Raw genomic sequence first — 16,684 nt, 5'->3', positions numbered from 1 at the left:
TGTATCCAAATACTCTTGTATATCTCTGTGCTCACTGGAAGGAGAAACCGGGTACTCTTGATTAGCATCGGCCATTTCTATTGGGTGCATCAAGGCCGACTGAGAGAAGAGCTGGGTTTTTTTATATATGTATACCCTGCTTTCCGCTATCTGAAGGAGTCCCAAAGTGGTTTGCAAACACCTTTCCCTACATCAGACACCCTGTGAGGTAGGTGGGGCAGGAACAGAGAATTCACAACTACGTCTCTCCCCACTCCCCCAGTGCCCCAGCTCTATGCCCAGAGAAAGGACAGAACATCCCAGATCCCTCGGCCAATCTGGCCTGGAAGAAAACTCCTTCCTGACCCTCCGAGTGGCAGTCAGCTTTACCCTGGGCATGTAGGAGAAGGCCACAAGAGCCAAGCCTTTCTGCTCGTTTTGACATGATCTGCCTAAATTCAGCACTGCTGTCGGATGGTCATCTAGCCTCTGCTTAAAAACGTCCAAAGGAGGAGAGCCCACCACCTCCCGAGGAAGCCTGTTCTACTCAGGAACTGCTCCATCCGGCAGTCCTTCCTTATGTTTAGCCAAAAACCACGTTAGATAACGCATCAATATGATGTCACCTCCCTGTGGAAACATACAGGGGCACAAACTAAATACCAGGTGTGTCACATATGCCTCCTTGCATATCTGAATATTTCAAAATCTACATGTTCACGTGGACTAGTTTGGAAGCATACACCACCTAACTAGCACGGTGTACAAGATGTTAGAGTGTCAGTCTCAGATCTGGTGGATGCAGACTTGAATCTTCACCCAGCCAAGGACGTTCACTTACATGACCTTGGTCCAATTACTCTCTCTTAGCCTAACCTGCTTCAAGGGGACTTAGCTGGGAAGATAAAACAGAGGAGAGAATAATGTTGTAAGCTGCAAAAGTGGACACATTTGGACTCCTGAGCTATGGGAAGGGGGAAATTAACCTGGCTTTTTCCAGAGAACTTTCTGTGCCCTGGATTGGATCTGTGGCAACAGCCCCTGATTGCTGTCACCAAGTACTATGAAAACAACGTTCCAGGACAATGTTAGTGGTCTTTGTGGTAAGACGTTTACAGAGCAAGTCATTTCAGTGAAAGATGCTAGTCACTGCAACAGCCGAAAGATATCGCCATACTTACCATTCATTCTGGAGAGGATCCAGTCCAGAAAGACTCTCACCCTTGTATAAACACCAGGTTTTCTGGGCCTGGCACATCCTACACCCCAGCTGGCGACACCGTAGAGTGTAAATGACGCATCCTCATTTGGACAAACCAACGGGCCGCCTGAATCCCCCTAAGAGGGTAACACATGAAATGAAGGAAGGGAGCCCAGTGTTGTAAGCCACTTCTGGTCCCCCACTGGGAAGAGAAGCAGGGTATAAATACCTGAATCAACCATTGTGTTTGCTCCAGCTCACCTGGCAAGGGTCTTGGCCTCTTGAGGATGCAAAGCCAGCACAGAGCATCCTGACGGAGATCCCTCCGGGGTGGTTGGAATAATAATTTCGCTCACAGACATCGTTATTAAGTATCGGCACTTGGCTCTGCTGCAGGCGGCTGGCAAGTCCCCCAGCTAGGAGAGAAGCAATGAAGCAGAACATTCAAAAGAAGTGCAATTTATTTCCAGGATCGGAAAAGGAGAGGGTGAGCTCCATAAGAATGTATCGCCAGGGACTTCGTATGAAACTGTGGGCCCCAAGGAACAGCAGCTGGTCTAGTCTGTGCAGAGGGGAACTTCCGTCTGAGTGAGGTTGGACAAATTCTGGAGATTTTGGGAGTAGATCTTAATGAAGGTGGGGTTTGAGAAGGGGAGAGACCTCAGCGGGGTATAATACCATAGAGATAGTGCAGCCTTTCTGAATTTTTTCACCACTGAGGACCCCCTGGAAGAAGAAGAAGAAGAAGAAGGAGAAGGAGAAGGAGAAGGAGAAGGAGAAGGAGAAGGAGAAGGAGAAGGAGAAGGAGAAGGAGAAGGAGGAGAAGGAGGAGAAGGAGGAGAAGGAGGAGAAGGAGAAGAAGGAGAAGAAGAAGAAGAAGAAGAGTTGGTTCTTCTATGCCGCTTTTCCCTACCCGAAGGAGGCTCAAAGCGGCTTACAGAGGTGGGTGAGGCTGAGAGAGCCCTGATATTCCTGCTCGGTCAGAACAGCTTTATCAGTGCCGTGGCGAGCCCAAGGTCACCCAGCTGGTTGCATGTGGGGGAGCGCAGAATCGAACCCAGCATGCCAGATTAGAAGTCCGCACTCCTAACCACTACACCAAACATTCTTCTGGCTTTGAGAAACACCAGAAAGGGCACAATTGTGCAGATCTTTTGAAGGCAGAAAAAGAACATTCATTAGTGACACCACCCCTTGAAAGAAGAAGAGTGCACTGACCTTCCTGGATGCTTCCCCAGCCAGTCACCGTACAAAGCAGAGAGTCAAATAATGGCTCCGTGTGGTTGGGCAAGCATATCGGCCGCACTGCAGCATTGTAAGAGAGCGGGGCTCCCAGCTGGACCAAGGCGATGTCAGAATCGTAACTCGTGACATCAAAGTCCCAATGGATTAAAATGGTCTTTACTCTCCTTATCTGCAGCAAGAGGACGAAGCCCCAGAGAAGTCACTAACAATTGACACACTAGAAATATGCCACTGATATCCAACCCTTAACTTTAAATGTTGTTTTTTTCTGTCTGACCACTGAAGCAGCAAAGCCATAGGAATCAAGAAATGCAGGAGAAGGGGGACGAGTTCTGGCCATACAACTCCTCAGTACAAAAGTGGACAGCCTTCTGATTGATTGCTTAACTGGCCCCAAGACTATTAGATCTGGGGTTCAGTCAGGACACAGACACTTCACCTCCAACATGAAAATAACTTTTATTAACAAGCTAGAAAACTGTACAGTGACAGGAAAACACACAGGCTTTATATACCGATCCAATGGCTTCAGGCCACACCTCCTCAACACATTATTGGTTGTTAATGCACCCTTACAATTGGCTACTAAACACACTCTGCTGATTGGCTGCTCGCAACATTCTAGCAAATCGCAATTGAGGACTGAGGAGCCAGGGCTTGCAAGGCAGAGCTGTCCCGCCGGGCCTATGGTTGAGACCCAATAAAAACTGCCATCTTCAAAACCTCCCCACCTACACTGGCCTTCATTAATTGGATCTCCCAGGGAAATGACATCATGCCCTCCCCAATCATAGGACAGGATTTATGGGCTATAGTACGGACTAGTATTCTGAATCTTAACTTGTATTTTAAGTTTGTATGTAATTAAAGAATGTTGTAATCCACCTTGAGTTGGCCAAGTCAAGGCAGAATAGAAGCCTAATAAATAATAATAATTTGCATCCCATGTTGGATAAAATGCAAAATGGGCTCAAGATCTTGTAGAGTCCAACCAGAGCCAAAACTGACAATATGAATAGAACGCCCCGGAGTGAGTCATACGTAAACTTCTCCAGGCTGTGGGCAGTTAACTCCAAATTGTTGCATGGATTTTTGAAAAAGTGATTCTAGAAGATGATACCAGGATCTAGCAGCTACAGAAATCCATCACAAAGGAAGAAGGGAAAGAAATGCATCTATGTTTTTTAGCCTCTTGGCCCCAACCTGTTCAGCTGGTTCCTTCAATAATCTGTCATGGTCTCCAGCAACAACTGTCCAATATGTTGATTTGTTTGTTCTGCAAGGCAAAGAAACAAACAACAAAAACAGATCTGCAGTGGATCTTACATCTTTGTCTATTTTTAGAGTGCTAACTTAAAACATGCTAACTTAAAAGAGTTTTCTTAACTTAAAAGAGCTAAAAGAGTGCTAACTTCAATCATGGATTCCCTGAAGAAAACATGGGAATTGTCCTTTTGTGAGGGAGTTGTGAGAGGTGTCAACTACATTTCCTGCAACTTCATAAAGCAGCTTCATACATGACAATATTTTGAGCCTCTCTGGCATAGGGTTGCCAGCTCTGGGTTGGAAAATACCTTTGGGGTTGGAGCCAGGAGTGGTCAGGATTTGAGTGTGTGTGGGGGGTGACCTCAGTGGAGTATAATGCTATGGAATCCACCCTCCAAAGCAGATTCAAATGTGTAGCCGTGTTAGTCTAAAGTAGCACAACAAAAATTGAGTCCAAGAGCACCTTTAAGACCAATGAAGATTAATTAAAGGCATAAGCTTTTGAGCGCATGCACTCTTCCTCAGACAAAATGGAACAAGGATCATAAGAGTATAGATATAAGGCAAAAGTAAATTAGTGGCAAATAAGTAAACTGTGTCATAAGATCCAAATTATCACCATACTTCATAATTTGGAAATGGTCTTCCATGCTTAGGGGGGGAGGGGAGCAGAGGTAGAAGTCTTGCTTTTCTCTTCTCCCAGGGGACTTCTCAAAGGCCTCTGGTTAGCCATGCTGGATTAGATGGACCCTTGGTCAGACTCAGGGGTCTATGTCAGGAGTTAGCAGGAGCTCATGGTAATTGTAGTCTATGGACATCTGGAGAGTCACAGTTTGGCCATCCCTGGTTTATGTTCTCAAGCTGATGTCCTCAGAATAGTTTCTGCAAGATGAACTGAGCTGAAGAGAACCACTCAGCTGAGATTGCCTAGAGGCTCTTAGAGTTGCACTTACTCCCTGAGGACTTAAGACAGCATTGGTCTACTTACAGCTGCAGACAGTGGGCTGCAGTGAGCACCCACTCGGGACCAATGATGACACCCCCACACACGTAGTCTCCCAGAAAGCGCAAACCTACATGCCACGGCCAGCAGTGGGGACAACTCTCTACTCCCCCAACAACACCTCTGGACAGCCACTGAGGACCAAAGGGGGGAGAGCCACAAACATCTGGAAGGAAAAAGAGCAAAGCTCCAAGCAACATGTTTATAAGACAATAGCAAATGAACAGAGCCAAGGACTCAATAGTAAGACTGAAAGCTACCAGCGACCAGAGAACAGCTTGTTGAAACTTGGAGAATCACAGCGGGGTCTAATTAACTGGATATGCTCAACTGAGAGAAGGAAGAAAGGTCTCAGAAATCTTTCAAAAGTCATCGGAACATCTAAGTCCATACACATGCACTAGATAATTATATAGTTTTAAGTATAGACAGTATTTTTCCAATATATGACTTGTGTTGGTTGCCATGTTAATGATGTTGTATCCATAACTTCTAATGTACAAATATTTAAAAAGATGTGTGTCAGGTTATTGCTGACTTTCCCAGCTTTTTATTGACCATGGAGGTACAGCTGAAATATTTTTCAGGCTTTGAGGTATCAGGCTGTGATGCAAGCAGCCACACCTCCCGAAAGTGAGAGGGGCCTCGGACAGCAGAGGTTTAAAAGGCCAGGACCCCCTCCCCTCCCCACCCCCAGGCCTATCATCAGGGGCAAATCAACCTGCCCAAATTTTACTTTTCTTTGACCACATACTTCAGCACTTAAAAATCAATAAAGTATTTTCTGGTGTGATTCACTAGCCCAGAAGAGAAGCAGCTGGAGTAGGAAGACCTTAGAAGGGTAGTCAACCTGTGGTCCTCCAGATGTTCATGGACTATAATTCTCATGGGACTTGTAGTCCATGGACATCTGGAGGGCCACAGGTTGACTACCCCTGCCTTAGAATGAAAGCCAAGGCAGTCTTGGCTGCTCACGTTACAAACAGATGGAAGCCAGACCCTTGTCAACCTCAAGCACAAGCAGGAGCACCCAAGAGCAGGTCACTGCAGCCATTCAGCAGCAGATCAAACAGGCAGCCTTCTCTCTGTAGACACCACATCCCTTTCATCTGAGGATATCCATGAGGGGGGACATTTGGCAGATGACTGACAATTGAGACACTTGCTTACCCACAGGTACGTGCTTTGGAAGGGAGGCTTGAACGAACAGTGGCCCTGAAAAATCAGCTTTGGAGTTTTCTGTAGGAAATAAATGAGAGTTTAAATTCAGTTCTCAGCAAGAAACAATTCTTTCCTTTCCTTTCCTTTCCTTTCCTTTCCTTTCCTCCTCCCTCCCCCCCATTACTGTCTTCCAGCTCTCTGGATTTACTCTCTGTCGATGGCAGTAAGCGTGGAGGGAACGGGTATATCACAACCCCACCAAACTTCTCAGTTCAGGTCCATACTACTAATGACACCTGGCACCCGATGTCCACAGAGACCTGCAGCCATACCACAATTCTGTCTTTCCTGCAAGAACTCAATTCTGAAGTGCCAAATGTCCCAGTGTGCGGACTGCCAACCTGTGGGGGAAAAGGTAAATCTGGCCTTGAATCCTCGAAAGTTGTTCTCTCCATCACTCCAAAAGCGTATCAGCAAGATATTCCCAGAGCTCCAGATTGGAGAAGGAATTGAGAAGCCACAAAGAAGAGCTGCAGGGAGACAGAAGTTGCCACCATTAAAACCCAAAAATGTTCCCTTTAATTTTTCCCAAGAGGTCCTTCCTCAAGACCCCACTCAGATCTTTATCCTGCTCTTTATCATACCTTCCCCGAGCAACGTGTCCTTCCGTGATCTACCTCACAGACCACCATTACCACCAACCACAGAAAGCAAGTGGGAGTTTTGGAGAACCAGGTTCAAAGCCCATCTCAGCTATCAAGTTTACAAAGGAAGCCTTGGTCAAGAGCTTCTCAAACTAATTCATATCCAGAACCTTAAGAGGAACCACTAGTCCAGTGGCTTCTGCAAAAACATAATGGAGACATTGTGAAGCCTAGTTAGCTACAAAATCAGTAGGACTCCTTGGGCCAGTCCAATCATGGACAAGTATCTCCAGAGGTTGGGACAGAAGGTATGGTGGGTTACTTGCATAATAGTCATTCTGTTAATTATTGTTCTTTCCCTCTACCCCAATTCTTTCTTTTGCATGTGGTTGAGGCCACCTATTTTGCTTTCTTAGAAATCATATTATGCACATGAATGCTTAGTGGCTATCCCCCAATTGACCACGTAATGCTGCTGAGGTCCTATAGCCAGATGAGGACAATGATCCAAGGCTGAGATGCAGCAGGACTTTTAGGAGACTCCAGGCTGCAAACATTATTCTCATCAAGTTTTGATTTGTAATAGCTCCTTGGCATTTCTTAGTGGTACTAGAGGACTTTCACAACTTAATTGTCAGTTGTTGGATCTATACATTGCATTGGCAACTTTTTAAGGATTAAATGGAGCTTTTAAATGGTTCTGAATGGTTAGATATTTCTTCCATGGTGGTTTTCAGGTGGATTAATCACTTTAGTCCTTAAATGTTAGGTAAAGTGTTGTTTGTTTGTTTGCCTCTTTCAGTCACCTTTTCTTTTGGTATTGCATTATATTGTAAGTAATGTGAACTGCAAATTGCCATGAATGCAACAACAGAAAGGCAGTCTATAAGGTATGCTAAAATATTCTGTATTACAGTAACAAAATCTGATTTAATTTGATCAACTCCCCTTCCTCCTTAATAGTTGACTTTTTGGAACTGCACCAGGTGCATTAATACATTTAATAATGTAATGATAATGTATCTTGTGTGTTTTAACCCTGTAAGGGAATTCATAAAATTCTAGAGTTGGAAGGGGACATCCAGGCCATCTAGTCCAACCCCCTGCTCAATGCAGGATCAGAAGCATCCAGGATAAGTATCTGTCCAGCCGCTGGTTGAAGATTGCCAGTGAGGGAGGAATGCACCACCTCCTTAGGCAGTCAATTCCACTGCTGGACTACTCTGACTGTGATCATGTATTTCCTGATAGATAGCTGGCACCAATCTGCACATAGGGGTAGTCAAACTGCGGCCCTCCAGATGTCCATGGACTACAATTCCCAGGAGCCCCCTGCCAGCGAATGCTGGCAGGGGGCTCCTGGGAATTGTAGTCCATGGACATCTGGAGGGCCGCAGTTTGACTACCCCTGGTTTAAACCCATGACTACAGGTCCTATCCTCTGCTACAAAGAAATAGAATAAATAAATAATTCTCGCACCAGTGTTTGAGAATGCCAGGGGCAGTGATTAGCACAATCTATAATGAAAGAGGTTGGAAAGGTTGCCCATAACCACTATATTCCATCAAGTAAATACCTAGCTGGTGTTCCTCTTCCGTGTCGTCAAACACAACGACGGCATCATAAATACAGTCCTTGCTGACTTCCACAGCAAAGTCCTCAAATTCCAGCTGTAAGGGAAGAGCGCAGTTTCTACCACCAAAGGCCATTCTCTGTTTATATAGCATCATTGGTGCAGCGATGTTAACGGGAGAATTGGCCACCGGAGCTCATCATTTTTTGTGCCATTTGGTGGCTGAATCACAGTGAAGTTTCTGGACACATTATGGCCTACCCGTCCCTGATTAGGTACCTCCACAACAGGCCCAAAAGGAGACTTGTGCCGCCTTGAACAGATTCATTGACATATCCAACGGATACTCCAGCCCACAAAAGTATGAATGCTTTGATGAATTAAGGCACCACAAGGCAGCTTGTTTTATTCCTCCAAATGGACCAGCCCTACCTTGATGACATGATCCATGGGGGCTTCGAGGAGCCAATGGCATTTGGTTTGGCTGGGATACAAGCCAGGGTAATTTGCCGTGTCAAACTTCCCTTCTTCCACCAGCACCGCAACACTGCCGCAGCCAGAACCTATCAGCCAGGGGAAGTGAATTAGAAGCATTCGCTTCAGACAGATCTCCCTTTGATAGAGGCTGGTCTAAAGTTATCCAGTCAGGGTCGGCCTCACCACCGAGGCAGAGCAGCCTGGGACCAAATCACTTGCAGCTTCATTAGAAGATGACCAATGGCCTCGTACTCAGCATTCCCTTAAGAGGCACCAAATTCAGATTAGGGGTGTCAGATGGCCCTTTGTTGGTCCTGCTTGGCTTGCATTTCTTAAGACAGAGGTGTAAAAATCAGACAGGACTCTCAGCAGAAGTTATTCCTGGAACACATGCAGTAGAAACAACATGCCTAGCTAAAGAGAGATTTACTGGGGAGTATTATTTCTAGGAAGTTCCAAGCTTCAGCACCTCCAGTATCTGAGACACAGCTAGAAACAGAATGCTCAGGATACTCCAATAGAGATGCCTACGTCCAGGTGGGACCTGGGGATCCCCTGGAAACAATTCCCCTTGACACAATGGCTTCTTTGGAGGGTGGACTCTATAGCTTGATTCTTCACTGAGATCTGTCTCTGCCCCAGATCCCACTCTGTTCCATCTCCATCCCCAAAGCCTCCAGGGATTTCCCAAAGCAGACCTGGCAACCCTATACTACAATACCAGAGTCCTACAGAACACTTAAAATACCTTGAATCCTCGCTATGCAGTATCAGAGCAAGACTGGTGTATGCAGCTCAATGGAGAAGTTCAGAAACCGCTACCATAGAAGACTGGCTAAAGATGTTGAGCCTTGTGGAGTCAGCTAGATTAACAGCACTACTAAAGGACAATAACCTGGAGAAATACTATGAACAGTGGACACCTTTCTGGAACTACAGGAAGAAAATCTTTCCGGACTCTGCAAAATTTTACAAAACATAAAGAAAGTGAAGCAGCAGATAACTCTGATTATTTTTTCTTAGCACAGGAGGAGGGCTTATTTGTCCAGGAAGGTGAGCTGGGTGGGAAGTCAAATTTTAAGTTGTGATTGTGATGTTTGTGTTATTTTTGTGCATGTTTTATGTTGGGTTTTTTTTTTGTTCAGTGGTGATGTTGTTACTTGTAGATGTTCACAAGCATAATAACAGGTTTTTAAAAAACCTTGAATCATAGAATCATAGAGTTGGAAGGGGCCATACAGGCCACCTAGTCCAACCCCCTGCTCAACGCAGGATCAGCCCTAAGCATCCTAAAGCATCCAAGAAAAGTGTGTATCCAACCTGTGCTTGAAGACTGCCAGTGAGGGGGAGCTCACCACCTCCTTAGGCAGCCTATTCCACTGCTGAACTACTCTGACTGTGAATTTTTTTCCCCTGATATCTAGCCTATATCGTTGTACTTGAAGTTTAAACCCATTACTGTGTGTCCTCTCCTCTGCAGCCAACTTGCTTAGCATCCAGTCCTGCAACCCCCATGGCTGGATATTCATATATTCATACGTAGGCAGTGGCCTTTCCTACTTCCAGGGGCCATTTGTTTTTCTAGCCACTGCTATTCTGGGATATTGAAAGGCTGGGAAGTCGATGGGCAGAGAGGCAGGATACTTCCAGGAACAGCAGAGCCACCAGACAGCTGCTGCTTCCTCCCTAGATTCCCCTTCATGTCTTATGAATTAGACATTAGGTGTTTATTTATATGCCACTTTCCCACCCAAATGGATCTCAAGGTAGTAACATCGGAGCAATAAAAATTTAAAAACATAAAAACTGATATATAAATATTTAACAATACAATAAAAAAACCACAGAGATACAGATGCACAACCAGGAAAGGAGATTTGTGTGTGTGTGTGTGTGTGTGTGCAATTTTCTCCTGGAAAGAAAGGCGGAGAGAAGCATCCATGGCTGAGCGCAGTTACCTGCTTCGGAGGCCTTATGAACAGCGGTGTAGAGGAATTCAAAGCCTCCCCCAGTTTGGCTACCGTCTGCCACAAAAGTGACCATCGCTCGATTAGAGTCTATCAGCAGAGGGGAGGGCAACACGTCACCGCAGACTTTACCTAAATAAAAAGAAAGGGATTCCAAAAGCTGCAGATTTACACACAGAGGACTCAGTTCAGGCCATCAGCAATGTCTATGAACACCTAGGTCCATTCCGCACATGTTGGATAATGCACTTACAGTGTGCTTTTGCAGCAAGATTTTCCTGTGCGGAACAGGATAATCTACTTCTGAAGTGCACTGAAAGTGCATTGTCCGCTATATGCAGGCCCTGGTTAGATCACACCTAAGACCATTCAGGGGCGAGGAATCAAACCCGACTCACCAGATTAGAAGCCACCACTCTTAATTACTACCCCAAACATTTTACTTACCTATTAATTTCTCCTCGCTTGAATGAAGAGTCACGTAGTCGTGGTCACATTCAACCTGATCTTCTATGTCTATTTTGGTAAACCGTATGAGTATGAATTTATCTTCCAGAACGGTTATATTCCAGATGCACAGGCTGCAACCAGACAAGCCAAGAGGCATCAGCACCAAGCCCCTACTCCATGAGCACAGCACCAACCCTTTCTTAGCCTAAAACAAGGAATGACATAACACCGAAAGAAGAGCAGGGCGAGAGATCATGCAAAACAACCTATTTCTTTACATGCCTTCTTTTCATTTCAGGAGGTGCCGAGGACAAAAAGGCAGTCAGCACTCTAGGCAGCCTGTTTTACAAATGTCAGCTATACAAGAAGGATGGCCTGGAGCTCAAGAGATACCTGTTATCGAGGTAATGATCCTCCATCAGGCGAGGGTGCCGAACGCGGCCATTTTCTCCAGATATCAGCGTTCCCTGGGAGCTGCAGTCTTCTGGGCTGGGGTGCAGCAGGTAGCTTGGCTCAGGTACTAAACAAGAACAAAAAGGAGCATTATTTTAATATCTTAAGCAGAAGAACACCCTGAAGAAGGAAGAAGGAAGAAGAAGAAGAAAGAAGGAAGGAAGAAGGAAGAAGGAAGAAGGAAGAAGGAAGAAGGAAGAAGGAAGAAGGAAGAAGGAGGAGAAGGAGGAGAAGGAGGAGAAGGAGAAGAAGAAGAGTTGGTTCTTATATGCCACTTTTCCCTACCCGAAGGAGGCTCAAAGCGGCTTACAGTCACCTTCCCATTCCTCTCCCCACAACAGACCCCCTGAGGGGTGGGTGAGGCTGAGAGAGCCCTGATATCACTGCTGGGTCAGAACAGTTTTATCAGTGCTGTGGCGAGCCCAAAGTCACCCAGCTGGCTGCATGTGGGGGAGCGCAGAATCGAACCCGGCATGCCAGATTAGAAGTTCACACTCCTAACCACTACACCAAACTGGCTCAGCACATTGATTTCAATGGACCTAGAATAGTACAACTCCACTTAGGAGTGTGGCGTCAGCGTAGAGCTAAGAAATGCATCTCAATATTCAACAGGGCTGGCCACTCTAGACAGACTGGTGATCTTCTGAGCTGCCTGCCGGGGTGTAGCCTGAGGGCCAGTGTGGTGGTTTGCTACTTTGGCCAGTGGTATGTTGCAGGAAGGAAGTAGTCAGACCATGGCTTCTCCTCTGCAGTTAGAAAAGCCACAAGAAGAGGAGCTGCCTCTGTGACATATTCCCTCCTCCCACACTGACCCACTGACAAAGGTGAAACCCTCTCCTCTAAAGGACGAATCCAGCTGCAGTAAATCCTGCACCAGCTGCGATGTCAGAATCAGAATCACACAAGAGCTGGAGAACACCAGTCCAGCCCCCCCCCCCTCAACCTTCTTGGGGACTTAAAAATCACACACTCTTGACAAGTGCTCAACCAATCTCCTCCAGGAAACTTCCAACAAAAGAGACTCCACCACCCTCCGAGGTTGAATATTCCAGCTTGGTGTAGTGGTTAGGAGCGCGGACTTCTAATCTGGCAAGCTGGGTTTGATTCCCTGCTCTTCCTCCACATGCAGCCAGCTGAGGAATTGCTCCTTATCCAGAAGGCAATGGGCAAGGGAAAAAACAAGAGAGCTGTAACTTGCTTTTGGAGAAGGGATTCTCAGTAAGGGTACAATACTCAAAAACGTTAGAAAAGCCACACAAAAAAAGAGGACCTGTATATACAGGAGACGAGAGCTCATGAGACTCACTGAATCTGAGCCACTGATGATGCTTGAGAGCAGCTTGGCTCCACCCACTGCTGCCACGGACAGGCTCGGAGCAGCTCCCAGCATCTGACACCACTGCAAGCCGGCCTCAAGGGCCCCCCGTCCACCACCCGTTCTACTGAGCGAGCACAGACAATGGTGTTTTGTGTGCGGAGCAATTTAAATCCCCCTCCGTGTTTTATTTTCAATTTCAGATTTTCCTGCAAAGCCTAGGGGAGGGACCCTCCAAGATGGTAAGACAGCATCTGTGAGGCCCCAGGCCACAGACGGGAGGGCCCGCACCTCACTTTTGGATGATTACTAAAAAAAGAAGAAGACACTCACCGGTGACCATATTCTGAGCCACAAAGTCCCATAGCTCAGCCACGTTGGCAAAGATGCCTGGGGATCCTCTGCCTCCAGCAGGGCTTCTCTCGTCCGCCAGCCAGCCTCTGCCACACCCAACCCCCCAAGATGTGATCCCAGCCAGAGTCCACAGGCCGCTGGATCGTCTGCACGCTAACGGGCCTCCAGAATCCCCCTGATGCCAGAGAGGACGGGAAAGGACAAGCAGTTGGTCACAGTCAAAACTGCCTGGGAATGTGGAGGCAGAACTTTAGTACTTATTAAGGGGAAATCTGTTTCACATAATATATTTCTGGTAAGGGCTTGGAGGAGGAGCATGTCTCATGGTTTAAGCACCACTTAGCGCTTAACACCTACTCAGGACTCCTGTCCTGCCCCTGAGTGCCTCCTCCTCCAATCAGCTTGCCTGTCTGCCCAGCGGCCAGCCAATTGCCTTCCATCCCTCACCCCTAACTACCCCCTCCTCCTTCCACTTCCCTCCGAGGCTTGGAGGCTGCAGATTCCTGCCACGTGAGAGCTGCCCCTGCCAGTGAGTTCCCTGCCCGGGGCCTCCAGCCTGCAGCCTTTCCAGGTCCTGGGGGGAGGGAGAGTCCATCTGCAGACATCTTCCATCCCCCCCCCACTAACGCTATTGTATTCCTGAATGCAATGGGCTTGGTCCCTAGTTATATATAAAGGAGAGCTTGACAATCTAGGAATTTATTTATTTGGAAACTGTACATGGCACTTTTTCAGAGCACCAGCCACATGGAGTCATCTGCTGACAAACCCTGGCATGGCTACTGTGAGACCCCCCCCCCCACACACACACACACCTTGCAGATCATTTTCTAGGGCAAGAGTGGCCAAACTCTTACTCTCCAGATGTCCATGGACTGCAATTACCCTGCTTGGGCAGGGGCTCATGGGAATTGTAGTCCACAGACATCTGGAGAGCCACAGTTTGGCCACCCCTGGGCTGAAGTATGCCTGATCAAATGGAGAAAGAGGAAAACATCATGGGCCACTTTGGGTTCCCCATAGGGAGAAGTAAACGGATAAATGCTGTTTCCACCCTTACTGGCTTTCACAGCATTTATGTAGCACCAGAATCGTCCTCCACATATAGATGAGAAGACCATGGATTAGTTTAGTTGGGGGAAGGAATGCAGAGCTGAGGCATAGCAGATCTTGAGATGCTACTCTTGAATTGACAGGTGAGAAATATTTAATCCTCTTAACCCTGCTGTCCAGGTCTGCAGAGCACTTCGGTCCACACCGATCTCCATCTGGTTCACACCACCATCAGGGACTGCCACAGGACCAATGAGCAAGACTCTGCAGTTCACAGAGTTCCCTCTGGTGGGAAAGATTCCTGTTTTCCCCCCAGGATAGCAACCAGCGTGGGGTCACAGGAAGCCACTTTTCAGCTAGACACTTGACAATTTTCTGTTCTGGTTTTACACAGACCCATTCCATACCTGGCATGCATCCTTTCTGCCGTCAGGAAAGCCAGCACATAGCAGGGAGCTCCCCATCGGAGGCAAATCCAAAGCTTCCAATAGCTCACTGCAGAATCTGCTGCCAAGGATGGGCAGAGCCACTTCCTGTAGTATATTGGACAGAGCACCATCTGCAGGGGGAACAAACACCAAAGCAACATCTGAAAGGGGACATTTCTGAGCTAGCAGAACTGGATTATGGCACCATTAAAAGGTATAGGCATTATACCCTCCACCTAGCCTCATAGTGATAGGGGCATGATTTGTAAGGAAGTGCTTCCTGTAAGGAAGGCACAGGTTCAGGAGTGTATAAGAACAGATCCAGTGACATCAAAGTCACAGGGGACTTCCCCTGGATGCTCCTCTACATGTCCTCAAAGGTCTGCCCACCTATTGCTTTGAAGTTTGGTAAACATTTAGATTGAGCAGAGACAGTCTATCTAGAAATGTATCCATTCACGAAACCACCACAACCTGCTTGAAAATTCAAGGAAACTTGATGCTGGTAGACCAGCCATGGACTTAAGTTTGCAAACCATGAACTGGCTAAAATTTGTCATCAATTTCAGTTCGTGAGCTGGTTTATACCCTTCCATGATTAGCTCTCCTTCCACAAACTGAGACACCGTCTGATTAAATGCTGATTAAGAATCCTGCCTATTGGGGTGAACACAGAACTAAGTCGGGTTAACCCATGCATTTGTACATCATACAAAACCAGCTTTTTAACCATGACTTGCAGTGCAAGAACATAAGGGAGAGGTAGACCAAAGCATGCATCTAAAGCCAGCAAAAACCAGGCTTGTGCATATTTTTCCTTAACAGTGGTTATATGCAACATCAGCATGCAGCCTGGATTGTTTTTGAGATCAGTCTAGCCTAGAGGGTCCAGGCTAGCCTGATCTGATTAGATCTTGGAAACTAAGCAGGGTCAGTCCTGGGCTGAATCTGCACAGAGCTTTTATTCCAGTCCCAGGTCAATTCAGTCCCTGCCGTCTACACTGAATGCAAATTCCATTTTGATTTTGGGCAATTTAAATTTTTCTTCTGCAACAGGCAGGATTGATCTGGAGTGAACCTACTTTTTCCCCCACAGTATCCTGGAGTGGATATAACCCTCAATATTTGAAAAATCGGCATGAGTAAAGGTGCAACTTTCTGCTTGTCCCGAACTAACTTGCTGCTTCAAGCCTCCAACACTGTAGAAAAACCCTAATTGGCCAGAGCGTCAATTCAAAGGCTTCCTCATTCCCAGGCTGCAAGGTTTCCCTTAAAGGCTAGCCTGATCTCATCAGATCTTGGAAATGAAGCAGGGCTGATCCTGGTTAGTACTTGGATGGGAGACCTGCTACATAGTGGCAGGCAAAAGCAAACCATCTCCAAAAGTCTCTTGCCTTGAAAACCTTAGAGCAGGGGTAGTCAAACTGCGGCCCTCCAGATGTCCATGGACTACAATTCCCATGAGCCCCTGCCAGCATTCGCTGGCAGGGGCTCCTGGGAATTGTAGTCCATGGACATCTGGAGGGCCGCAGTTTGACTACCCCTGGCTTAGAGGGTCACCACAAGCTGGCTGCAACCTGATAGCATTTGAACCAAAGTACTGTCCCTTTTACAGACACCACCCTATTGCTATCACCCTCCTACCTGAAAGCAGGAGCTTACCTTCAGAGACCTTGCCCCACCCACTCACAACACAGAGCATTCCCTCTTCAAATGTCTCTCCTTTGTGGGGAAGACAGATTGGCTGAACGTCATGCCCTAGAATGGAGGAAATCACATTAAGCAGATTTCTAATAATATTTTATAGGATTCTTGAAATACCTCCTGAGCAGTGCTGCTTGTATTCTTTCCATACAAAATTAAGTGAAATGAAAGCTGTGCATTCTCTAAGTTACAATTTCAGCTTTACATTCTTAAGTTGCACATCAGTTCTTCTTAAATTGGTTCTTTCCAAAAATCCTGCATCTGGTCAGACCCGCTGCTGTGTCTGTAGTTCTGCTGAGGACCAAGCTGGAGGTCTGAGGCAGGATCCTAAGCCTGCAGTGTAATTGGCTGATGCACAGCTAGATCCTGACTGCCGGATCCAGGAAGATCTATTGGGTGGCTTTTGC

General features: G+C 46.7%; 1 protein-coding gene across 1 annotated transcript in view; it reads right to left on the bottom strand.

Annotated features, from left to right (window-relative positions):
- OVCH1 (ovochymase 1) overlaps positions 1–16,684 on the bottom strand; it is a 37,425-nt gene that overhangs the window by 12,566 nt on the left and 8,175 nt on the right. The window contains exons 6-20 of the mRNA XM_077340961.1: positions 16,236–16,331; positions 14,553–14,704; positions 13,072–13,267; positions 11,361–11,487; positions 10,965–11,098; positions 10,509–10,649; positions 8,506–8,636; positions 8,077–8,170; positions 6,257–6,385; positions 5,865–5,933; positions 4,680–4,860; positions 3,629–3,701; positions 2,399–2,594; positions 1,442–1,596; positions 1,161–1,317 (exon numbers count right to left, since the gene is read on the bottom strand). Of these exons, the coding sequence (XP_077197076.1) occupies positions 1,161–1,317; positions 1,442–1,596; positions 2,399–2,594; positions 3,629–3,701; positions 4,680–4,860; positions 5,865–5,933; positions 6,257–6,385; positions 8,077–8,170; positions 8,506–8,636; positions 10,509–10,649; positions 10,965–11,098; positions 11,361–11,487; positions 13,072–13,267; positions 14,553–14,704; positions 16,236–16,331 (2,031 nt within the window). The remainder of the gene's footprint in view (positions 1–1,160; positions 1,318–1,441; positions 1,597–2,398; positions 2,595–3,628; positions 3,702–4,679; positions 4,861–5,864; positions 5,934–6,256; positions 6,386–8,076; positions 8,171–8,505; positions 8,637–10,508; positions 10,650–10,964; positions 11,099–11,360; positions 11,488–13,071; positions 13,268–14,552; positions 14,705–16,235; positions 16,332–16,684) is intronic.

The sequence above is a fragment of the Paroedura picta genome, chromosome 5 (genome assembly GCF_049243985.1).
Source record: "Paroedura picta isolate Pp20150507F chromosome 5, Ppicta_v3.0, whole genome shotgun sequence".
NCBI lineage: Eukaryota > Metazoa > Chordata > Lepidosauria > Squamata > Gekkonidae > Paroedura > Paroedura picta.
The sequence above is the reverse complement of the archived record's forward strand: the minus strand, read 5'-3'. Positions and strand labels throughout refer to the sequence as shown.